Source organism: Protopterus annectens, chromosome 4.part1 (genome assembly GCF_019279795.1).
Source record: "Protopterus annectens isolate FY-2018-M chromosome 4.part1, PAN1.0, whole genome shotgun sequence".
NCBI lineage: Eukaryota > Metazoa > Chordata > Ceratodontiformes > Protopteridae > Protopterus > Protopterus annectens.
The window spans coordinates 957559936-957587120 of record NC_056734.1 but is presented as its reverse complement, the minus strand read 5'-3'; the positions used below and the strand labels follow the sequence as shown (position 1 = coordinate 957587120).

Genomic DNA, 27185 nt, shown 5'->3' with positions numbered 1-27185 from the left:
TAAGATCCAGCAACAAAAAATCACTTGGAGATCACTAAAGCCAATAACTCAGCTGGTGAAGCACTATTCTCTTGTGCCATAGCCAGATTATGGAACTCCCTCCCACCTACAATTACCTCCGTACCATCATGCACCCACTTCAAAACTTTACTGAAAGTGCACCTAAAAACATGCTGGCTATGCCCTTGCAACTCCCACTCTAATATCACCCACCCCATCCAACAACTACCTTTCTTTCCACCCCACTAACTACCTTGATTATAGCAAGCTGAGATGTTCATAAGCCTACTATTTATTACACAGCAGGAACTTCTTATTATAACAATTGTTAATGTTTATTATGTACTTCGCAGATAAAGATTCTAGTTGTCTACTGATGCACTATGTTCTTCATCTGTAACTATGTTTGTAATTAATTGCTATGTTAATCAAATTGTTAATCGATATGTAAATCCAGTGTAACTACTGTCTGTATATTTTTACTGTGGAGCTTTTCTCCCCGGGCCTCCGCTGAAAATGGACCTACGTCCAGTCGGACACTCCCTGTCAAGAAATGTAAATAAATAAATGTAAATTAATAAATAAATATGCCACAATATTTATAACATGACCAAGAATTGTTTTTCTAACAATGTGCATTTTGCAAATATGAAATAGCAGCTGAAACTTAATTTCAGCCACCTGTTTACAAAGAAAAAATATCACAAAAAACTCTGGAAATGGCTTCTTACTAATAATAATGTAAATAAGTGTGTTTTTGTCATAGACAAGGCTAGGCTTATGCTTGTATTATGGTGCATTACATTGCTGGTTTAGTTTAGATTGTGATATCCTTTCAGCTCTTAACAGCTATGCAGTTAAAAGATTTACATGGTAAATATGAGTAAAACCTTGGACTTCATCTGAAAGTCTGAGTCTCATTCTGGCCCTGGTGGTCATTAGCTTAGTATATAACTATGAACTTCTGAGCCCATTCTCATTGATATCTATCCTGGTATAGGTTTAAACCTCTGTTTTAGTTGGCTGTAGAACGTATCTTGGATGTCAGCAGCTTTTAAATGACACAACATAACTAGCATTCTGCATTGCACACTCCAGCATCCGTGGATCTTGTACATTTCATAGGTTCATAGGTTGGTACTAGGCTATCAGCCCTAGGACCTATACAAGCCTAGCCATAACGATTCCCTGGCTATTTCTTCCCACACTATTTACTTCCCTGGACCCCTGTCTAGCAGGGTGACTGATGTGATCCCCGGGGTGAATTTCCTTTCTCTCATCCATTCGTCAAGGTTCCTTTTGAAGAGGGCCAAGGAGGCGCTCTGCTTGACATGTATGGGCAGCCTATTCCAGAGTCTGGGGAGTCTCTGGGTCAGGAACCTATCCCTCCAGCATGTTTTGTTTATTGTGATGACAAGGTTTAGATCCCTGGAGCGTGTGGCTCTGAGGGATTGGGATTTCTTTAAGTGTAGCATGTCCAACAGCTCTGAGTTTGACATGGCCTTGTATGTTAAGCAGTGATCGCCTCTGAGTAGACGATATGTGACAGAGTATAGCTGGAGTTTTTTAAGGCGGTCAGCATAGGGCATCTGCTTTAGGCCTGTGATTCTTTTAGTGAGGTATTTCTGCAACCTTTCCAGTTGTTGTAGATGTCTTGAGAGGTACATACAAAATGGGGCATTGTATTCTATAATGGGTCTAATGAGGGATGAGTACAGTGGGACAATGACCTCCTTTTTTCTGGATGAAAAGCCCTTAGTGATGAGGTGTGCCACATAGAAGGATTTCCTAACTGTTGTGGCGATCTGGTTATTGAAGGTGAGACCACTGTCCACCTGTGTCCCTAAGTCTCTTATCACACTTTCGGTGTTTAGTATACTGCCACCTCTGTGGTAATTCATGGGTACATGTTTTTTCCCAAAGGGGATAACTGTACATTTCTGGGCATTGAGCTTGAGCCAATGGCTCTGGCACCAATCATCTGTTTCTGTAAGGCCCTTTTGTAGAGTATCCACATCATTTGGGAATTCAATAATGGCTCCCAGTTTGCAGTCATCTGCGAACTTTGTTAGCCAGAGTCCCTTAGTGTTGGCCTGTACTTCAGAGAAGTAGATGCCAAACAAGAGTGGTCCCAGGACTGAACCCTGAGGTACTCCACTTGTCACTTGTCTGGAGCTGGATTTGGAGTCAGCTACTTTTACAGTGTGGGTTCTGTCAGTAAGCCAGTTGGCAACCCATCGAGTGACGTAGGGATTAATGCCCAGCTTAGTAAGTTAATCTATGATTCCAGAGTGAGGGATGGTGTCAAAGGCCTTGGTGAGGTCCATATAGGCAGTGTGAACTGCCTTACCCTCATCCACGGCTCTGGAGACTGATTCATAGAAGTCAATCAGGTTCAAGATCGGCCCTTCACAAACCCAAACTTACACTTTTTCCATGTCTTTTCCCAGTTATTTTTTTTTACATGTAGTGGATTTATGACACTTGGGTGGAATCCAGTATTAGATTTTACTGTTGATATTTTTTGAGTCTGCATTGCAGATAGACCTGGCATGTAATAAATAGAATATGTTTTTTGAATAGTTTCAGCCTGACAGGCCGTAGGTAGTAGTATCTTTTCAACTCAGAAACACTTAGTGGAGTGTGTTTGTCCTGATCTGTTAGCATAGTATGCATCACTGGTCACATGGAATTATCAGAACACATAATCTCTTGAAGACCAAGAAACAGTATGGCCCTCTGATAGTTGTAGATTCTGTAAAGAAGTCTGCAAATTGATATATACAAGGACCTTCACTTGTGGTTTTGAGTTTCATAATTACACTTACACTATTATTATAATTACAAAAATGGCCTAAATGTGTCAGAAATCTCTAAATACAATATCATGTAACATAATTCACATTTCCTTTGTCATTCAACTGTTTATCTATCTTTCTTTCCAGAACTCCAGACTTTTCTGCAGAACCTCCTTGATATTATGCGCCATGCTGAGGAGTTCATTCAGAAGAAAATTAATCTTTATTTCTTCACAGAAACTTTCCAGAAATACATGGAAGAGGTTTATAAGAGCATCTTTCTTTCTCCGAGTTTGCTGTTAACACACAAAGGTTTGTATCCACACATGTGCACAAACGTATAAATAAACATACTTTGCTCATCCAAATACAGACATGAATAAACAGCTGTAGACAGGCAAATACACAGATATACTTCCATGTACATTCTGTGTGAGTGCACATACACACACACACACACACACACACACACACACACACACACACACACACACACGCACACGCAGGGCCGGCCTTAGCTGATATGGCACCCTAGGCGAAGTACACGCACACACACATACATGCACATACACACAAGCACATACACACACACACATACACACACACACACACTGTACATGTAGAGGCCTACTTGAAACACAGCAGTATGCTACTCTTGATACAGCACTGCAATAACAATGGGACTGGTGTCCTTCAGAAATTCTGCTGTGCCCTTAGGAGGTTAGGCACTGATTGACACATGAAGGTGATGAAAGTGGAAATAACAGTAAGAGCAAAGAAGAATAAAGCTCTAAGTGAAACCCAAATGACCTGAGTTCGAATACTGCCTGAGGAGCTGAAAGAGCCATGCAGGTATGTATGGAAGCAAGCAGTGTTTGCTAGCTCTCCCTTCCTGGAGGAAGGTAGATGGTGATGTTCACCATTAAACTTCTATTGCAACTTCCTATGCAACCACAGTACTGATTTAATTCATTAAACATCAGTCTGTCCCTATAATCCCTAGTTATTATTTTGTTTATTTATTTTACATTATGGTTACCTTCAGTGACATGTTTTCTTGATGTAGGTATACATACACAATATCTTAACATGGCTACATAAATAATTTTAAGACTGCACTCACAGTGGCCCTAGTGCCACCGACTTGCACAGACCCATTGACACCTCTTCTACAGTGCTGATTGCACTCCATAGCAACACGTGCTAGGGGCAGCTGCCACCTTTGCCCCACCCTAATTATGACTCTTTTCTGCATGACTGGACTGGTTTGCTTAGTTTTGGCATATGTTTTGATAATGTAATCACCTCTGATATATTTTAAAAAAATACACTTTGCATTACATATGCATTTTTATTCCACTCATTATAAGGGGTTCAAGATGATGACAGGTATACTTATTTCATTTTAAAACTCCATACATTTGTTGATCAGCATAAAAACACATCATATAATAATGAGTATGTAATTACAGTACAATATTACTTTGGAGGTTTTGTTTACCACTTGAACACGTGTGCTAACGCTTACTCAGGATGACACACCACATGACAACACTGAAAGAGATTCCTGTATTACTAATAATGGTAGATGATGAGTGCTTTGTACTGGCTGAGAGAGCGCAGTCTAATGACTAGAGAAACCATTTGATTAACACAGAACTGGAGGTTCAGAGCCCTCAGAGCCGTAGTCACATTTTATCATTTTAAGCAAATTATTAATTAAAGCAATATTACTAGTTAATCCATGTTAGCTTTTTCTCTGCTACCTTTGATATCACTCTTTGATACTCTTCCCTGGATGTCTGTACTCCATCATCACCCCCTTTTCTCTCCTTTTATTTCTCTGTTTCTTTGTACATGCATGCTACTATCTTTCTTCAGTTTTATTTTGCATTTCATATCCTGGGACCTTGTGTTCATAAGCTCCCAAGACAGCAGTCCTTATGTGTGCATTGTTTGGGCACTTCTTGCTTGCTTGATACTTTCTTTACCTTGTATATTAATTGTATGTTCATGTCTGGTGTCTGTAATCTATGTAAACAGTCATTTCTGTTTATCTCGTGTGTATTCCTCACGTTGACATTGTACTTTGTTCATATGCATCACTGGTCTACCCATAGGTGCCAGAACCATAGGGCGAGGGGGAGGGAGCATCCCCCACGTTTACAGCTGCAAGACCTGTAAGGAGTCGTGCGTGCATCACATGCTATTTAAACACAAAACTGCATGGAAACAACTACCTGATCTGCTGTCAGATCATCCTTAGTAGGGAGAGGTTATTTATGTGTTTCCCCCAAGGCTGTCCATTTATTTATGTAACTAGCAGGTGCTCTGTTGTTTATTTATGTAAGTAGCTGGTGCTCTGTTGTTTATTTAAGTAAGTAGCTGGTGCTCTGTTGTTTATTTAAGTAGCTGGTGTTCCATTTATTTATTTAAGTAGCTGGCGCTCTGTCATTTATTTAAGTAGCTAGTGCTCTGTTATTTATTTAAGTAGCTGGTGCTCCGTTATTTATTTAAGTAAGTAACTGTTACTCCATTGTTTATGTATTTAAGTAGCTGGTGCTCTGTTGTTTATGTAAGTACCTGGTACTCTGTTGTTTATTTATTTAAGTAGCTGGTGTTCCATTGTTTATTTATTTAAGTAGCTGATGCTCCATTGTTTATTTATTTAAGTAACTGGTGCTCCGTTGTTTTTTTAGACAGGTAAAACTTAAGTTACCTACTTTCACATCTAACTCCTGTAGTGCACACTGCAGTGTTTAAGATAAACCATTTTTTTTTTCATCTTACCTTTAAGCATCTCTGTGACTAGCACTTGCTTTAAAACCTGCTGGGAAGCACTAGGAAGTCTTAAACTGACACAACCACTCAACTCTCCTTGTTAATAAGGAGAAATTAATCATACGCACTAAACAACCTATAATTGCAAAGTACCTTGCTAAGGTAAGACAAAACAGCTCTTGTACTTTACAAAAAAAAAAAAAAAAAAAAAAAAAGGCACCAAACCAGGCATGTCCAGGGCTCAGCTTCCAGTGATTTCTCCTGTCCATCTAGTGAATCTGGACATACTGGGGGAATGCAGCAATTGCTTCATGTACACAGACAACCCTCTCCTCCTACCATCCAACACTACAACCTGCGAGAGATGCACTTACATAGCCAAACTGGAAGCAAAGCTCTCTCCACCCAAGATTGTGCTAGACAGTCAAGGGGAGAAGGTTAACACTGGCACTACACCTCAAGCAACACATAGCCCTTCTAAAACAACACCACTAACACCCACACATAGCAACACTAAACCCACATATATGGAGGCCCTTAACAGTAACCTATCCAAATAACAAGGACCTCCGAAGCTGAAATGCAAACAAACACCAATCACAACCAAAGTGTCACATAGCTCACAACACCAGTGTGCCACCCAACAATAGCCCCTAAGGCAAGACAACATACCCAACACTTTAGTCATTGGTGACTCTATAGTCAGGCACACTGATGTCCCACTCACCAGGCTGAACAAGGAGAACATTACAGTCAGCTGCCTATCGGGTGCCAGGATCCGCCACATAATGCATGCACTCAAGTCACTCCACAGCAAGTACAAATATGACTTTGTCATTGTCTATGTTGGAGTGAATGACTTCAGACGTACCTCCTTGGACTACATGAAAAGAGACATGGAAGAGTTCTTGGATCATGTCACCCAGGCAGCTATGACTCTAGCCCTGAGTAGCATCCTACCTTCGCCCAGAATGATACCATAGTTGTTGTTGTTGTGTCTTTCGGCTTATCCCGATTAGGGGTCACCAAAGCGGAACTCCGGTCCGCTAATGTTTGGTAGTGGGTTTTGTCGTGCTGAGTTACCAGCCCTGATGTACAACCTTCAATGAAGGGACACCCATTCACACATGCCTCCACACAGAAGATGCTCTAGCTGAGAATCGAATGCAACAACATCTTGCTGTGAGGCGACAGCACTACAGCAGCATCACTACCGCGGGTGGACAAAATAATTGACTTCAACAATTGGCTAAGCTTCCAGTGTCATTCAAAGGGGATCTAGTATCCGTCTGCCTGGGATGACATGATCGACAGACTACGATGCTTTGCCAGAGATGGTCTGCACCTATCACCCCTGGGATTCAGGTTACTGGCTAAGGCTCTTGCCACCCCTATAGTGCCTTCTTTAGGCAAAGTTCAAAGGAAAAAAAACAACACTGTAACAGGTAGAAGCATGCAAACTCTGAAGGTAATGCTACTCAATGCTAGAAGAATAAAACCTTGAAATGTACACTCTTGAGGCATTCCTAAAAATGGAGAACATCTATATCTTTGCAGTAACTGAGACCTGGTTCAGGCTCCAGAGAGCAGCCCTGCAATACCAGGCTACAACTCTTACCACACTTTTAGGCCACCAAACCAGGACCGAAACACTAAAGGTGGAGGAGTGTCCGTATTCACCAAGGGTATTCACAACACCAGGCTAGTTGCCCAACACAATGCTTCTGAAATTCTCCAGGTGCAACTAACACTAGGTAAGACTGCAATCCAAATTGTAGCTTGCTACAGATCCTCCACCATGCCCCAAGATTCTCACTACACCTTTCTAAACATACTGGAAAATATTAAGATACACTCAAACACCCTAATACTGGGTGAGTTCAACTACCCTGCCATTAACTGGGAAAACTACTCGTGTACCAATACCTTTGCCCAACAGTTCTTGGAATTCATAAATTCCAATGCCCTGGATCAACTAATCCTTAGTCCCACCAGGGGCTCCAATATCCTAGACCTGGTCATTACCAACATGGGAAATCGATGCTCCACATCTATGGTCACCCCCTCGTTGGTCAGGTCTGACCATAAGCTAATCACCCTTGACATCCACATCCCACCCCCCAGTAAGAAAACCTCCATAAAAACTTCTCCAAAGCCAACTTCATGCTACTCAAGTCAGAAGTGACAAACATCATGACACCTATGCAGACGGGAACTGAAAGTTCGACTGCTGAATCCTAGAGTAAGGCACTGTAAGAGCATATGCACTCATGCATGAATCATGCCATCCCCAATAGAAACAAAAACAAAATAAGAAAATCACTGGGAACTGCTGCTGTATGAACACAATAAATATTTATTAAAACACTGAGAGTAAAAACAAAGTGAGCGCTTTCGGGCTAAACCCTTCGTCAGACAAAAGTGCTCTTACAAACATCACATTCAACACATAGGGGTCTACCTACGATTTGTGGATGACATCTTTATTGCTTGGAAGGGAGGTGAACAAAGGCTGACCTCCTTTGTGGAATTTTTGCATTCCACTACTTCTTTCCTGAGATTTGATATAAAGAGCTCGTATGTGGCCCTGGACTTTTTAGATGTTACCATTGAACTTACATCTGAAGGATTTAGTTCTAAACTATTTAGAAAAGAGAGTTGGAAGAATTCCTTACTATCTTTTGATAGTATGCATCCTAGGTTCACTTTTTCCAATATAGTGGAAGGGCAGGTGGGTAGGATATCTAGGCTTAGTTTGATGGATGACCAATTTGAGAAGGAGGTAGTGAATTTGAAGGAGTGATTTCAGGATAGGGGATATAGACATGATTTAGTGGAAGCAGCAGCTATAAGAGGCAGTGAGAATAGAAAAGGGAAGTATAAGCCATGGCTTAATGTAGACATAAGGTCAGAGAGTAATGATAGTAGTCAGAATGGCTATAAGAATAAAGATAGGAATAATGACACGAAACCTAGAGTGACTTTAACCTATGGGAGTAACATTCAAGGGGTTTGTGATATCATTAAGAGGAATTGGAATATCATTACAAGTGATAGGAACTTGAATGATATAGTAGGGGATGTCCCGCAGTTCAGTTATAAGAGGAACAAGAATCTGAAGGACATACTTTGTCGAGATAGGGGCAACAATGATGTCACATGCTTACCTAGGTCCCAGGGCACTGTGCCATGTGGTAGTTGTAAGGCCTGTGAATATATAAATAGGGAGACAGTTTTTATACATCCGTCAACAGGGAAGAGTTTTACATTTAGGGGGAAAGCTACCTGTAGGACCACCAATGTGGTATATATGGCAGGATGTACATCATGTCAAGGATATTATGTTGGCAAGACCAACAATATGTTAAAGACCAGGATCCTGCAACATTTAGGCTCCATTAGGAATTGTGATGAGCACAATGCACTATATAATCATGTTAAGGATCACCCAACACATAATTTTAAATTCAGGGTGATTGCTAATGTATTTCTCAATAAGAGAGGTGGTGATATCAGGTTGAAAACAGAGGCTATAGAATCAAAATGGATTTTAGATTTAACAGCCCATGTTAAACCAGGGCTGAATGATATGGTACCCCTGAAACCCACTCTCAAAAACAGGCGTGCTTTTTATTGAATATACATCAGCAGTAATATGTGCCTTTAATTATTAATTGAGTTGTTTGAATTAAGACAACCCACAGAAAAGGGCGGTTTTTTTCTGAGTACTGATTGGTGTAAGTATTTTTTAAAAATGTGAAGTTTGTAAGAGCACTTTTGTCTGACGAAGGGTTTAGCCCGAAAGCGCTCACTTTGTTTTTACTCTCAGTGTTTTAATAAATATTTATTGTGTTCGTACAGCAGCAGTTCCCAGTGATTTTCTTATTTTGTTTTTGTTGATAATTGGAAGCACTGGGATTAGGCTAAGCACTAGCTTTCTTCTTGGACATCCCCAATAGAACCAATATGCTCTCCTCCAAAAAAAAGAAGCCAATCTGGTGGTCCCTTGCCATAAACAAACTTTACAACAAAAGGAAGAAACTGTTGCAGAAAAGAGGAAAATCCCAGGATGCAAAAAACTCCCTTACCAGCCCCAGTAAGAAGCTGAGATCCATCATAAAATCCTCCAAAGCTAGTTACAAAAGTAAAATTGCCAAATATTCCAAAGACAACCACAAGGCATTCTATAGCTATGTCAAGAATCTAAATGGCAATGCTCAGATCTTCTCTGAGCTACAACAGAATGGCATTAAATATACTGATCCCAAGGATATTGCCAATATCCTGGCAGATCGATTCAGTGCAAACTTCACCCCCCTCTCACCCCCTAAAGGCCCATCTCAGTACCAAAAGATTGCCAAATTCTGGTAATAATGGCCACACAGGTAAAAAACACAGTTTCCAAAGCTAAAAATACAGCATCCATGTGACCAGATGACATCCCAGGCTGTGTACTACATGAACTACAAAATTAACTGGCACCTCACCTAAGTGTCATGTTTAATCATAACCTTACTTCAGGCTTCATGCCCACTGAGTGGCACACAGCTACAGTTATCCCACTCCACAAGGGGGGATCCACATTGGATCCTGGGAACTACCACCTCATCAGTCTGACGAGCCTGATCTGCAAGGCCATAGAACGTATTATCTTGGAACTTATAAACAAAGACATTGGCAACCTTCAAACACTGGACCCCATGCAGTTTGTGTTCGTGAAGGGCCAATCTTGTCTCCTGAACCTGATTGACTTCTTCCAATCAGTCTCCAGAGCTGTAGACAAGGTCCACACAGCCTATCTGGACCTCGCCAAGTCCTTCAACACCATCCCCCACTTTGGAATCATAGATAAACTTACTAAGCTGGGCATTAATCCCTACGTCACTTGATGGGTTGCCAACTGGCTTACTGACAGAACCCACACTGTAAAAGTAACCAACTCCAAATCCAGTTCTAGACAAGTGACAAGTGGAGTACCTCAGGGTTCAGTCCTGGGACCGCTCTTATTTGGCATCTACTTCTCTGAAGTACAGGCCAACACTAAGGGACTCTGGCTAACAAAGTTCGCAGATGACTGCAGACTGGGAGCCATTATTGAATCCCCAAATTATGTGGATATTCTACAAAAGGGCCTTACAGAAACAGATGCTTGGTGCCAGCACCATAGGCTCAAACTCAATGCCAAGAAATGTATAGTTATGCCCTTTGGGGAAAAACATTTACCCATGAATTACCACATAGGTGGCAGTACACTAAACACCGAATGTGTGATAAGAGACTTAGAGACACAGGTGGACATTGGTCTCACCTTCGATAACCACATTGCCACAACAGTCAGGAAATCTTTCTATGTGGCACACCTCATCACTAAGGGCTTTTCATCCAGAAATAAAGAGTTCATTGTCCCACTGTACTCATCCCTCATTAGACCCATTATAGAATATAACGCCCCGTTTGGTATGTACCTCTCAAGACATCTGCAATAACTGGAAAGGCAGCAGAAATACCTCACTAAAAGAATCACAGACCTAAAGCAGATGCCCTATGCTGACCATCTAAAAAAAACTCCACCTATACTCTGTCTCATATCGTCTACTCAGAGGTGATCTCTGCTTAACATACAAGGCCATGTCAAACCCATAGCTGTTGGACATGCCACACTTAAAGAAATCCCAATCCCTCAAAGAGACATGCTCCAGGGATCTAAACCTTGTCATCATAATGAACAAAACATGCTGGAGGGATAGGTGCCTGACCTAGAGACTCCCCAGACTCTGGAATAGACTGCCCATACATGTCAAGCAGAGCGCCTCTTTGGCCCTCTTCAAAAGGAACTTTGACTATTGGATGGGAGATTGGAAATTCACCCCGGGGATCATGTCATTCACCCTGCTAGACAGGGGTCCAGGGAAGTAAATACTGTGGGAAGAAATAGCCAGGGCATCGTTATGGCTAGGCTTGTATAGGCCCTAGGGCTGATAGCCTAGTATTAACCTATGAACCTATTTGTTTAAGGTTCAGTGCCTTCTCCATCACCTAAATCCATTTGTCAGTTGTTTTTATATAGTCCATTATATCCCACTAATTTTGAGCTCTTCAGGGTACTTTTTATTGATCTTATCTTGTAGACCTGTCATAGCCAGTTCAGGTCATGCTGCTGTTTGTTGAATGTTTCTTTTGTTGGTCTAATTTTTTAGCTTCTCTTTTTTTTGCTCAGCCATTTCCAATTTTTCTGTTTAGCTCTATTTTAATTTATAGTCATCAAAATTGCTGCCAAGTCTGCCACATTGACTTTTACCTATTTTATGTGATTTTAGTGACTAATATAACAAAACATGGGAAAGGTAAAACTTCCTTTTCACTAGCCCTACACCATACCCATGGAATGTCTAGTTTTTAAAAAATGTGGATGAGGCTGAAAGATTCTGCCACAAGGCAGACACACATTATGCATTATCCATTTGGGAAAATAGCATTTTAATAAAAAATATGATATTTGTGAATATTTTAACTCTAAGAACAAGATAACTAAGGGAAACAAATCACAGGATTCAGAACAATGCAATGATGAAGGCAGTGAAAAAACAGGAAAAAATAAATAAAACATAGAGGTGACAGGAGCAACAATTTCTGCCTATTCAAAAGAAACATGAGATAGAGGATTCCTGAACTTCAGCTGTTACCCAGTTGCCCTTCTTTGGTGTTAAAGCTGCCAGTCGCCAGTTGAATATACTCCTATAGGACTTGTCGACAAGAAGTTTGTGTATGACTGTAAACCGGGTGTCATCCTAAAGTCTCCCTCTGATGCCCAGGCTCTCCAGCACAAGCTTACACCTTTTAATGCCTGGTAACAGGCTCAAATTTAAATGCAAAAAGTGCATTATTGTCACGTTCACTAGACAACTCCTCTCCCAGCTTATAGCATGCACAACATCGTCATTATCAACTATGTTCCCATTTTTGTACAAGAGATTGGGGTGTCACATTAACAGTGACCATCAGCTAGGGCCAATGTTCACACCTACTTCAAAATAAGAATATGGTTGAAGAACTTGGAACATGGGTTGATAATGCCTTCTCTCTCATCCTTAGTCATCACATTGTGGTAGTGGTCAGAACATATTTCTATTTAGCGTAGGTGAATGCAAAAAGAACACCATCACAATTTAAAGAGGCCTTTGCCCCCTTATATTCTGCATTGATTAGGCCAATCATTGAATACAATGTACCCTTTGAGATGTACCTCACTAGACATATAAAACAATTGGAAAGGCCCTCAACATACCAAACTAAAAATATCGCTAGCTTAACAACCCAAAGCTACCAGAAAATAATGGAGGCAATATTCTTTTATTTAGTGTCCCATAACATCCTGAGGGGTAATCCGTGCCTGGCCTTCCATAGCACTAGGGAGCCAGTAGTTCAAGATCTCTTGTATCTACATAAATCAGATAAGCTCAGTCATACTAGCCTCAGAGATCTAAACCTCATTAGCAAATAAATACAACACAGTGGAGAGATATATTTAGGGTGGAATGCCCTCCCCACCTCTGGAATAGACTTCTATTGCTAATCATTCAATATCTTCATTCAAACAGTAACTAGATGATTTGATGGGGATTCAGAAATTCATTCCTAGCTTGTCTGGCCTAGCCTTTCTTGAGAAATTAGGTAAGTTTATGGATGGATACTGCCCAGGTGTAAATGGCCACTAGGCTCTTTTGCTTGTATTTCCTATGATCTTGTGAGTCTAAGATAATGTTTAATTTGTTTTGGATCAGAGATCAAAAAGATCTTGCAAAACAGGGCACTATTTATCATAGCTGCCAAGGCTTTTAGGAGTCATTCTGTTACTATTGTTGTTGATTTAAAGAACAGGATGAAGGTCTTTGTAAATGCTTATCAAATGTTTCTTAGGATCATAGGAGATTACTAGGCTATCAACCCAGAGGTCATTTCAAGCCATGTTAGTTAACACCCAAGATTGTATTTAGTAAAGGCTGCTCATGCCCAGGAGGGCAGTGGGCATGGGCACACCAATTTATTTACTTAAGTAGCTGTTGCTCCATTGTTTATTTATGTAAGTAGCTGTGCTCTTTTTAGTGTGTGCGTGTGTGTGTGTGTGTGTGTGTGTGTGTGTGTGTGTGTGTGTGTGTGTGTGTGTGCTCCATTTATTTATTTAAGTAGCTGGTGCTCCATTTGGTGTATGTGTACAGGTGCTCCATTTATTTATCTAAGTAGCTGGTGCACTGTTTAGTGTGTGTGAAATGCCCCAGTTACATTTAACTGGTGGTTAGAATTTCAGGCTCAAACCCTGTACCTTAGGTACAGAAGCCTGCATTCTCTGCCCACACCACCACTTGTGATTCAGGGAGTTTAGTCCATAGGTCTCAGCTGTCTAGATTTTCAAAAAAATATTTGGCTCATACTTTTGGTCTGTTCCTCTTAAAATTTGTGGTTTTCTGGCAAATCAGTGAGAATGGGATTCACTAAATAATGATAGCCCTTTAAGTTTCAGTCTTCTTATCATTTTTGGAAACACATGGTAACACAAAACATTCAGTCTTCCTATTTTTTGGAAACACATGGAAACACAAAACACTATTTTAGCAACTTTCTAAGATTATATAAGCAATATTTAAAATTTGTCCCTGGTTTTGGGCCTTTGCCCCCCTCCCCCCAAATACATTTTGCCTTTTTCCAGATATCTTCTGCTGTGAAATTGAGAGCTTTAGTTGTGTCAAGTGGATGGTGCAGTGGTAGTGTTTTGGCTTTTTCCAGATTTCTTCTGCTGTGAAATTGAGAGCTTTAGTTGTTTCAAGTGGATGGTGCAGTGGTAGTGTTGTCACCTCACAGTAAGAGGTTTTCTGGTTTGATTCTTGGCTGGGGTGCCTTCTATGTAGAGTCTGTATGCCCTCCCTGTTTCTGTAAATTTTTTCTGGGTGCTCTAGTTTCCTCTCTTGTTACAAAGACATGCATCTGGAGTGTTTCTCCCTGGGCTTCTGCTGAAAATTGGCTTTGTTCCAAGTTGGACTTTCCTGTTAAATAAATTTAAAAAATTACAAGGAGCTGAGAATTTCAGGCGAAAAGAAGTTTACTGCTACTTATTTCAAGTCTGTTTGCATTGTTAGTAGAACAACAGGTAGCCTTACTTTTGATTAAAAAGGCTGTGGGTTCTACTCCCACAGTATGCAGATGGATCACTGATACTGTACTGTCTTGTACTTTAAAGGGAGTGGATGCTGCAGTTCTGTGAATGTCCTCCTTTGGAGGAATTAACTAGTAACTATGAACTTGTTATCAGTTTGGCATCCATTCCTTACTGCAATATTAATAGCTTATCATTTTTTAATGTAACATAGGCAAATTATTCTTCAAGGGCAACAGCCACATTATTTGTAGATGAAACAATGAAATATAAAGTTTTTTTCCTAGCAGCAACCTCTTCATTAGTTACAAATCCCTTTAATGTGGAATTATTTAGATGACTTACTTCTGCAGAGATTTTGCATATTTACTGATATTGGTGGATTGTAATGATAGTAGTTTGAGTGGCCTTTAATGATTGAAATTTTCTGAAATGGGTAGATTTGTCATTATTGGTTCATACATTTGTTTTAATGCTTAATAGAAGACTGTTCAAAACTACAAATTTAAAAAACATTCTAGCAACTTTTGCTGTATTATACAAGGAATATAATATAATACATTTAGGAAGGTGAATCAAAGAATGCATACATGTATGCATGACCCTAAAAATATGTTTGTAAACAGCCCAGAGGAAAGTGTGAAAGGCTCTAAATCATGGACAAATTTTAAGCTTTACTCTTGTTAACAAAGCAATGGATGAAGGTAAAACAGTTCACACCACATTACCTTGACCTGGCCAAGCCTTTTGCCACAACCCCCTACTCAGGTATAGTACAAAAGATGAATAATGTAGGAGCAAACACTTGCATCACTTGCTGGATTGCCAACTTGCTCACAGGATGCAGGAAATCAAAATAGGAGAAGAGACCAGTCACTAATTGAGTCCCCCAGGGTTCGGTGCTGAGACTTTTTCTGTTTGGCATATACATCTCAAAAGTAAAAAGAAATACCAAAGGGCTTTGGCCAGCTAAGTTTGAGATGACTGCAAGCTAGGCGCAGTTATTGAATCCCTAAATGACTTAAACATCATTCAGGAAGGTTTGTCCCAAACAATAACTGGTGCCAGAATCATGAATTGAAACTAAACTCCAAGAAATACATTATCATTTGGGAAGTCATCTACTCTAGGGAACTGCCAAATTGACAATGCCCCTTGAGAACTGACCCAGTTGTTTGCATTTGGGAACTTGTGTGTACAGTGACCTAACTCTTGACCAACATGTTCTCAGAGTCATAAGAAAGTCTTTCTATATCGCACAGCTTATAAACAAATTAATTGTGATTAGATCTAGAGATGTTATTGTCCCCCTTTACAAAGCTCTCATTAGGTCAATAATTTTGTATAATGCCCAGTTTGGCATGTATCTGTCCAGCCCCATGCAACAATTGGAATATCTTCAGAGATACCTTATTAAGGGTACAAGTCCTAAACAATAGGTCTTGCATGGACCACCTCAAAGTTTTATCACTATACTCAGTATCCTACAGAGTGTTTAGAGGTGACATGTCTGGCATACAAGGCATCCTCCAACCTAATACAGATGGACCTACTGAACGTTAGCAAGTCAAATGGTATCAGAAATACTTAGTTCAGGTATCTAAACTGAATGTTTTGGAGAGATGGATATATATCACAGAGGCTACCGCTGTTCCATAACAGACTATCCACACAAATAAAATAAATCTCATCCATCCATATTCAAATGCAACTTGGATCTAAGGATGGGTAATAGAAAATGTACTCCAGGATTGCCACTCATGCCACTAATGAATAGAGGCAGTTCATAAATACTGCATCCCTTACAAGGGTCCCCTCAAATTATCTATGGTATGATCACAGTTATTCTCACTAGGGCTACACCTATGTTGTGGTAGTAAATAGTTATAAATAAATTGCTCTATTTAGATCACTAAGTGCCCCTCTCACCCTCCACCCCCCCAGTCTTCAACAGCTTCTGGCACCTATGGGTCTACCCCAGTAAACAAAGTACATTCAGTTGGGAGGCTTTGTAACAGCAACAGCAGTTAACTATTATTGTCTGTTTCTGCTCAGCCATTATAGAAAAGGCAATAACAAAAAGGTGTTTCCATATGGCAGAGCAAGGAAGGCTATAGCTAGAATTCTGCAGCATTTCATGGTTGATTGAAGTTTGATGGTTTCAGTGGCTGTTAAATCACTTTGCCATGCAATAATTCAAAAATGATGTTTATTTCAGTCTTAGATATTCCTGATATGATGATCTGATACATCTCCCAGTTATTTATAATTAATTCAGCTCACTAACTCTGTAATTATTTTTAAAGAACAGCTGCCTGCCCCTGAAAGAGAGCAAATACAGCCTTCAAAACAAGTCACCACAGTTAGCTCAAGTACGACAGCTGCAAGCATGGAAAATTCCAACATGAGGTAAGTAGAGCATCAACATTCAGTACAGCTGGTAACACAGAAACCTTCTGCTGAGAACTGCTCTTAGGCCATGGGAATTGCATACTTTTTTGCCATGACATTATTCATTTATTTATTTAGTTGACATTTTGTTGACCGGGTTAGTCCGACTGAGCAGCAGCCCTTTTTCAGTGGAGGCCGGAAGAGAAAAGCTCCAAAATGTACAAGAAAAAAAGTAATCACATGACAGAGTTATAACTAAAATTACAATAATTAAATAATAACTGTGATGGCAATTTCCAACATTTGTTTTACATAACTGTCATTTTTCCTAGACAAGAGAAATATGAAAGTATTTCATTTATAGTTCTAGCTTACTACTACTAGGACATTATGGATTATAAACAGTTAAGCTTGCAAAACGTTACTTTTTAGTGAAATTATAGCAAATACTATTTTGCATAGATTTCATTTGTCTAAAAGATGCAGCAGGAAGAAGACTTGATAGGGCTTAAACAAGGGCAGTCAGAAGAGGAGGGTGAGCCTGAGGTGTGGAGTCACATTTGCTGCTAACTTTCAGACAGTCTGTTTTCCTCTTAGCTTACAGATCGTACCATAGGCAATGGAACTCATTGTCCTACAGTGCACATTGCTTATTGGTTCCCTTAAGGATAAGTATCAAAAGTAGGAGTGGCTGAGAGATCATCACAATGTATGACTACAGCTGTATTATCACCAAAGGGGAGTATTGAACCTACAGTAGTCAGCTGGCTATTATTTGTTGGAACTGCTAGGTCAATGTATTTATCCAAGAGCTGTTCCCTCATTAACTAGAGCAGTTTGTCTGCAGTTACTCCATTTTCTACTAGTGATATAGTGCAATGGAGTTGTCCACTCCTGCACCGAAGAGATGAACAAATTCTTACTGAGATATTCCTGGAGCAAGCTTGTATCCCAGGCCACTATTCAATTTAAGGCTATCAGTGATATGGGCAGACTCCCTCCACCTTATCAGTACCCCATTTTTAAATCTGCACACTGACTACTGCTTAATTACTGAGTTTTACCTTCAAAGGAAACAAATCCTCATTGCTCCGTTTCATGTTCACATTTCATTAATTAGATTTTTTAATTATTTTTTTCACCTAATGATCCTCAGGTTCTTCCATAGAGGTGAGACTTGCCCTTTGCTGACACATTTTCACCACAGATGGCTACTGCATGTGCAAGATTTATAGTACTCTACACACTGTTAAGCCAGAAGACAAGTCTTAAAACAACTCTTTAGTGTTAATGTAACTTTATTTCATGCTTTCATCAACAGAAATATGGCAAGGAAGATTAGGGGCAGACAAACCACCAGGTTTAAATGACATCATAAATATTAAATGTTTTCTGAAGGACCGTAGGTTAACTAAAGGAGTTTATATGCTAAAGGGTTAAATAGAGTGACAATTAACATTGGATATGTTTTTTAATTGTATTTTATTGTGATTGGTTAACATGATTTTATTTCAAGCATTTAAGCTCATATATCTTTTGTGTAATTAATTTCAGAAAATATCGATTGCTATTAAAGAAAGTGTGAAATAAAGTTACATTAATGCTGAAGAGTTGTTTTAAGGCTTGTCGTCTGGCTTAGCAGTGGTTTTAAATATTTAATTGTTTTATGGCATTGTTTGGAGTTTGTTCCAGTTTTTATTTTGTGTTACTGTACACACTGCCTTGGTTATTTTTGGAACATTGTTCTTTCAGATCATCTTTTTTTCACATTTTTTCTACATGAGGTCACGGTGTCATGTCAACTGTCACCATCTGCCTTGATTCAGTGCTACTGTCCTACCTTCTTCGACAGTCATACCTGATTATCACAAGTCTTTTTTCAAACAATCCACCCATCACTTTGCTGGATGTCATCATTTCCTCTTGCCTTCCTCCTGTCTGTCCCAAATCATCTTCAACAGATTGTCTTCTGTTTCCTGCACGTGTGCTCAAACCCTTGTAATCTGCACTCTTTGATGTTTTCTGCAGTTTGAGCTAGCTGTGTTCCTGTTCTGATGTCCTCATTTCTGCTGTCCCACAGTTTGCATCCTACCACCCTTCTCAAGTACTTTGTCTCCGTCACTTCTAGCTTCCTCATTTGATTCACAGCCCAGGTTTTATTTACCATACTGGTTGAGCCACTGTTTTGTACACCTTACTTTTAGCTTCTTTGGCATTCTTCCGTCACAAATCACCCCAGAAATTCAGTATCAGTTGATTGCAGCCTCTCCTACTGTAGTTTTGACCTCTTCATTCATGCTTCCCTTCTCCTCAACCTCCTCTCCCAGGTACTTGAAGTTGTTAACCTGTTCCACTATTTTCCCCTTCTATCTCCATTATCAGCTTCTTCTGATTTCCCCCATTTGATGCCATTACAACTGTCTTATCTGTAGTTGGTTTCATTCTGTGTGCCTTCAGTTTTTCATTCCATTTCACTAGCATTTGCTGAAGCTCTTGCTCAGAGTCTGCATGTAATGCTCCATTGTCTGCATGCAGCAACTTTGTTGACTTGTCCCCCTCCTACCTGTTTGTTAATGTAGTCCATAACCAGTATGAACAAAGTGGGCTCACAGCTAAACCCTGATGCCCACCCACACCCACTCTCACTGGGAACCCCTCTGTGAGTCTGAACACTGTTTGCACTTCTGTCATTTGGTCCGTGTACATAACCTGGGACTTTGAACCACTTCAGGACTTCCCAAATCAGCTTTCTTGAAGCCTTGTCATATGCATTCTCCAAGTCTTTGCTTTCAGATGTAGGGCAGTATTCCTGATTGTCCCAGCTCTACAAAGTTTGTATAGTGTGGACTACTGAATTACACTGAAAAGCCTGGGAAAAGGAAAAACAAAGAAATGCTTTTTTCTCTATTTCTGAAGTTTGACCAGCAACTCCTAGATGTCTCTCAGTTTCCAGTACTTGCAGTACTGACTCCCCAGTTAAGTTCACTTTGGTAGAGCAGGAAGGGGACTGCAAGACAAGTCCAGTGGGAGATGGATACCTATCCCTGGTGCTACTTCCTGGTGGGTGCTTCTTTTTGAGCTGGAAAGGAAATAGGGAAACAACTTTGGTGTTAGATGGAACAGGACCACATCACATGTAGGATAACAAATGCTGCTTATTGTAGTTTTTTTCTGTATACTCTATCCCTCCTACTTGGGGGCCATGAAATCAAGGGGACATGTGTTGACTTCATGAAGGACAAGACCCCACCTACATGGAAAAATATCCACATACTATGTTTCCTCAACAGACCACTTTGATGCCATTACCACAGCTACTAAAAGGAGTATATCTATATATATCATATTTTCACATACCATTTTATCCTTTGAAAAGCATACCCAAAATCATCATCATTCCAAATAAGTTGGTTAAAATAGTGAACAAATTATATGTGTATCTGACTTAGTTGATATAGCATATTATCGAATCTCACTTTGTCACACTTAAAATATCGAACTTCCACTTCATTGAAGCAGTGGAACTATGGAGATCTTCCCAGGGTATGTAACCTGTTGTGCAAGACAGTGAACCTTGCCCTTTTCCCAACTGTAGTACAATCTCAGAGTTGGTATATTTAGTTAGGGGGGTGGGGGGGGCCACTTGGGTGGGTTAGGGATGGTGTGGTTTGGGTTTTGTTTCTTTTTGGGTAAGTGGTTACTTACCCTGGAAAGATCTCCTTAGTTTTGCTGCTTCAATGAAGCGTGAGTTCGATATTTTGAGTGTCGGTAAAGTGAGATTCGATTATATGGGATTTCGACGAAGTGAAGTAAATCCATATATATATATATATATATATATATATATATATATATATATATATATATACATATATATTTATCAACACTGTATATTTTTTTTGCATGTGTTTATAAGGTAGAGGTTTCTCCTCCAAAGTACCAGTCTCTAAATATCTAACTATTCATCCCCAAGATCACATCTACTGAGACAAATTGTAATAGCAGTTTTTCTCTTTTCCACAAAATGACACATCCTCAACATTAGGACTGGGACTGGGCTATGGGGAAAGACATGCTATGTTGGGGGTGTAGGGTAGGTAGTAACCGTCTGCAAAAGCAATTTACAAACTGTTAGTTTTATCTGATCCTGTCAGTATTTATCTAGGAAGGTGGGACCATTTAGTCAGTAAAGTTGCTTTTAGATATTTTTAGTAATAAGCAGAGTCAAATCAGTAGAGTCTTTGCTTATATTTTAAACCATAATCAAAAAGCTGAAACATATACCTTTAATATTTAGTACATTTATACTATACTTGTTGTTCATGCAAGAATATGCAGCACTCAGTAAAAACTATCTGTCATTGATCAAGGCTTGTAACATAGCTATTGAGATACAGTAGTGTCCTAAAGATCTTTCCACAGTTTCTTCTTCTGTCCACAACTGGGGAGTTGTACTTGACAGATAGTGTTCTTTGAAACAGGCAGCCTTTCTTAACCCTTCATGCTCTTGTGATACCTGGATATGTCCAAAGAAGGAGGCCTGTGGTACTCTAGGCTGTGTGGTCATTCATTTTTACGGGTGTGTTGTGTGCAGTGCTGCTTATAGGGCTGTGCTGTCCTTTGGGTCCCCATAGTAGACTTAGTTGTGAGCTAGTTTAGCTCTTTATTGACAATGGTAAAATGGTTCTTCATCTTTTACAAGGTGTGTTTCATTTTTTTTCAGATCTGTCCAGTTTTCCCTTTGTGCATCTTTGATGTTATTCACTACACATTTGTGGATACTCATCCTATTATCTCACTCCTTTTTGAAGGAAGAATGTGCATTTCATTACCTAATTGGGTGTGGAAGTTTGTTTCAGGGAATGGATAAGCACTGTGTGATGAATATTTCTCTTCAAAGTGTTTTATTTATTTACTGAAATAGGTTTAGGTCCCTGGTTTTAATGTTAGTTGGATTATTTGATTTCTGGACATGTAAGAGGCATAGGACTGATGGACTACTAATGACCTAAAAGGCTAGGCACAGATTGCCCCTAAGAAATCTGTAGGACACTGAATAACAGGACAGTGCTTTCAGCCTCTTGTGGTAGCTCTTGTATTTTAACCACATAATCTTTTTAGTTAGGAACCGCTGGGGTCTTTCCACTTGCTTAGTATACCTAGTAAGATAAATCCCAAAAAGGGCGTTGTATTCAATAGGATGTCTAATCAATCTGAAAAAAATAACAGGAAAAGAACTTCCCTAGATTTAGATGGAATTCCTTTTGCAATCGGATGTGGAAGGTATAAAAATTTCCTAACCACTGTTGCAACGTGATGGACAAGGTAATTATTTACTCATGTTTTAAGGTTTATCACCTCACTTTTATTTTGAAGTAGGATACTGTTTATATTGTTAGATGGATGAAATGATTGTTTACCAAATACAGTGATATTGTACTTTTTATTATTTAGTTTTAACCCATTTTTTGACATGCAGTTGTTGATGTATGAATTTGGAGTGTTTGCGTAGCAGAGGCGACTTGAAAATGATACTAAGTTTCAGCTGTCCACAAACCTGTTTAGCCAGAGATCCCTGTTTGTAAAGTGGAAATCTGTGACGCATATGCCAAATAAGAGGTACCAGTGCAGAATGCTGAAGAACACCAAAGGCACATTCATGTTTGCTGAGGATGCACCTGCCACTTTCACTACATGGGGTCTATTCCTCAACCAATTTGCTATCTATCTAACCATGCATGGGTCAGTTTGGAGCTCATTCAACTTGTTTATAATGTCAGTCTGTGGTATGGTGTTAGCCAGGTTGAAGCAAGTTGTATGGATAGCATGATTACTGTCCACAGCTTGAGTTACTCTGTCAGAGAAGTTGACCAGATTCATTAGATAGGAAATACATTTAATAAAGCTGAACTGTTGGGGGTTAAGCCTTATAAGGCTTTTGAGATCATAGTTAATTAGGTCAGTCATGATACTTTACATGACATTACAGGTGAGACTAGTCAGGCTAATGGGTCTGTAGATTCTGGGGCCAGTGGTGGGTCCACCTTTGTCAAATGGCATCACAACAGCTGTGCACCATACTTTAAGTAGAAAACCAGTGGCTAATGTCAAGTTGAAGAGTTGTAGGTGCGGGTCAACAGGGGGTGTGTTTTGTACTGTTTATTAGACAAATCGGTATATTATCAGATCCCACCTATGATTTCTTTTTCATTTTGGAAAGCACCTAAAACAAGTGTCCTTTGGTTATGATGGTGGACAGTTGAGATATTTGGGATATGTGGGGCTTTGTTTTGGGGTTGAAATATGCAGCAAATTTGTTTGCTAGCATATTGACATTTACTTGATCTGAGTAGGTAGTGCTATTTTAGATACATTCTAAGCAAAGCTGGGTGTTGTTCTTTAGTTTTCTATTGCAGCCAAAGTAGGACTTGTAAATGTTTAGCTTCTAATGCTAGTCTAACTTTATGGGATGCCTTATTTTTTGATGGCGTTTATTATTTCTTTTGATAGTCTTTTGTATTAACCCTGATTTGAGGGTTTTTTGTTTTAATATATAATTTAAGAAACTTTTTTTCTTTTGTTGTATTTCTTATTTATACAAATGGACAGCTAAGCTGCTTTACTTTTAAACTTCCCATTCTGTTTAGATCTGGTTGGAACTGTCAGGCAATGTATTTGTCTAAGCTCAAATAGAGTTTATTGTATAAGTGCTTGCTGAGTCAGTATCTTGGGTACTACAGTAAACTTGAATTTAACACCTTAACCATAGATTTGTACATGGATACTGCACCACTGCTACTTTGCCACAGATACTGCTGCTTCTGTTTGCTACTTTCATCTTCACTGTATCTTCATCTTCCTAATACATACATGCATACAAATATTCAGGCACAGGGAAAAATGCCCTTATAGCCTGCCAATATACAAAAGGACCCATCACCACAACTGTTCAATTTGTTCATAAAAATTAGCTTGAACTTGTTTTAATATAATTTGGTAGTCTGCTCCATTCTTCAGCCACTGTCACAGAAAACCAATTTGTATATCCCTCATTCCTGTATAATCTCCCACACAGGTTGTCTGATGCTGCCCTACCACACTTTAATAACCCCAAGTATTCTTAAGAAGTTGTCTATAAATGCTTTGTATACCTGAAGAAGGTCTGTAGAAGACATTGCACAAGTTGAGATATTTTAATATTTTATAATAATTAAAGATTGACATATGTCCTTGATATATTTCCTTTGAAATCTTCCCATTTTAGTAATAATGTTTTTTTCTTTTAAGGATTCCATATTATTATTCCATATGCATTTAGGTCTATTGCAACTTAAAATGATTTCATTATTTCTGATTCCCTAAATCTTAAAAATCATTTTATACAGCCTGTAGTTTTATGGTTATCATTAACGAATCGGTGGATGTCATCAATAAAACTCAAAGCTGGATCCTTAAATTATTGCAAAGTTTTAATCACTGTGCAATGTATTTGTACCTTAGGCCTACTTGATTGTGCTAGTGCCTTTTTTGCATTAGTTTTCAGAAATGATGGTGTTAAATGTACTGTCATATTTCTCAGTATACAGATTTCCCAGAACTTCTTCAACCAGGTGGATAGTTATATAATTCTGCCTGTAGAGTTTTGGCAGGTGGCTTTTAATTGCCTATGGACTCCATTAGAATTCATTACTAATCATGGTGGTGCTGCGGTAGCACTGTAGCCTGACAGTAAGATGTTGTCCCTTTTGATTCTCAGCTAAAGCGTCTTCTGTCTGGAGACGTGCGTGAATGGGCGTACCTTCGTTGAAGGTTGTCCATCAGGGCTGGCAACTCGGCACGTAAAAATCTACTGCCAATCATTAGCGGACCGGAGTTCCACTGTGGCGACCCCTAACTGGGAAAAGCCGAAAGACACAACAACAACTAATCATAATTTTTACGTTAGCTGTGACATTTTCCTGTTGATGATATGAGTTATTCACATATGTTTACAATTTTCAAAAGGTTATGTAGCTGCTAGGAATTCAAACTCTTCTGAAGTGAACTGTTCTCCTTGACTAGCACTTTATCAGCTAATCCTTTTTTAACTTTTTGTGTAACTATAATGTTAGTGATTTTGTATACTTAAGTGAAGCTTCAACAGTGCTCCGTACCTAGGAAGTGCCCTTGTCATTTAGGGTGAATATGTCACATAAGATTCTTGGTCAAGTTCTGTCTCAACCCTCCAGGGTTGACTGATATTTATTTGTTGTTGCATGCTGACTTCTAAAATCCTTTATACCATGACATTTATGCAGTTATTCCAGCATGCATTCTTCAACATGAAATGTATTCCTCATTTCTCATCAAATAAGCTAATAGCCACAGCTGTGGAGTAGATACACTGCATCCTTCCTTTTGCAAAGCAGGATCATCTCTGATGTTAAAGAAAGATGCTAAATCAGCTAGGTGGGTGTCACTGTTGTCCATTCATTTATTATTGCCATTTCTGGAAGTAGTCTGTCTGGTCCTGTGTAGTTCTAGCCTGATCTGCTCCATTAAGTTGTTGTCATTACGACTTGCAAACCCTTGGCTGCTTCTGTTTCATCGCTGACCATTTTCACTGTAGCATTTTACTGAGGATAGTTACTATTTTGGGCTGGCCTCTTTATACCAATGCTCTCCTCTCAGTTTGATGTTCTGCAAGTGGCTGCATATCTATACAATATATTATAAACACATTGTCTCTCATATTATTAATCATACATTCCACTCTCTGCTGTCTAAGCCTCAGTGCCAAAGAATGCAAAGCTTTATTGTTATTGGCAAAGTGGAAATTATTTAATACTTCTTAAATGTCAGTTTTGGTCTTTTTCCCTTGTATCTATCTTCTCAAGTCATTAACTTTGTCTCTTTTTTTCTCTTGTTAAAGGGGATTGGTGATTGTTGTAGCCATCTTAATTCTTGCAACACTCTTTTATATTTAAGATTTTCCTCCATTTTCTTATCCCTAAAATATTTTTGAAAAAAAAAAAGTATTTAACCTGCTCCTTAAATCTGTCCCATGCCTGCGAGATCATCAGTTGGCATTCCTGCAAGGAACCTCTCATGTGGCAACTAGCTCCCACCTAAAGCTAATATTATCTAACATATATGTGGAGAATCTCCACTGCCTAGCCACATTTAAATGCATTAAAGCATGATACATACAATGATTTCAGCAAATGTTTCTCCTTAATAATAACAATCTTATCTATCGTTGACCATTGTTGGTATCATCCTGAAAGGTATAAGCAAACCCTGTGTCAATGGATCCAGGGTTACAGTATCGCCAGGTATCTACTAAATCCATTTGTTTAAAGTATCTTTTTAAGTCTTTCACTTCAGCTCTTAAACATTTTTCTCTGGGATCATGTGCTGCCTCGGTCGATGAGCATACTATATTCCAGTCTCCATGATCAGTATGCCAGCTTCTGCAAAAAACATAATGGCAGACAAAATTGTTTTCATCTCACCTGCTCTTATTCCTGGTGGTAAATACAATGAAACCAAAGTAAGCAGCTCTGCATCTCTGTGGCCTGTAATGGCTACAAACCTACCCATCCTACCAATAATCTGTGATTCAATAACAAAGTTAAATCTTTTAGACAGTAGGAGAACAACTCCGCTTCATCACCCTCCAGGGTAGGCTACTTGTTCACCTAACACATAAGCTTACCTCTGAGTTTCAAATGATTTGCTTCATCTAGATGTGTTTCCTGTAAAGCCAACACCTCAGGATTATATTTCTTAATCAAAGTAAAAATTCTTTCCCTTTTAATTGAGGTCCTCAGCCCATTTACATTCCAAGAAAGGAGAGGCAAGCTCAAGTCATCTATCTGAGCTGCCATTAAACGTTATGGTTATCCCTCTCTCAAAGGCTTGAACTCTAATCTCATCAATAAATCCGCTATCCATCTCAGTCAACAATCACAAAAAAGCACTTAAAAGTGTTCTGTAGTCTATAAATGTTCATACCTACTCTAACAAATGTAAACTATACAAAGTGACCAAATAACAGCTATATAAACAGTGTATAATATTTACAG

The 27185-nt window shown here is 39.3% G+C and overlaps 1 protein-coding gene across 1 annotated transcript in view; it reads left to right on the top strand.

Moving 5' to 3' along the window:
* Nucleotides 1-27185, top strand: part of PRSS56 (serine protease 56) — a 2212799-nt gene that overhangs the window by 1556206 nt on the left and 629408 nt on the right. Inside the window, exons 10-11 of the mRNA XM_044070672.1 lie at nt 2946-3110; nt 17034-17136. Coding sequence (XP_043926607.1) covers nt 2946-3110; nt 17034-17136 — 268 coding nt within the window. The remainder of the gene's footprint in view (nt 1-2945; nt 3111-17033; nt 17137-27185) is intronic.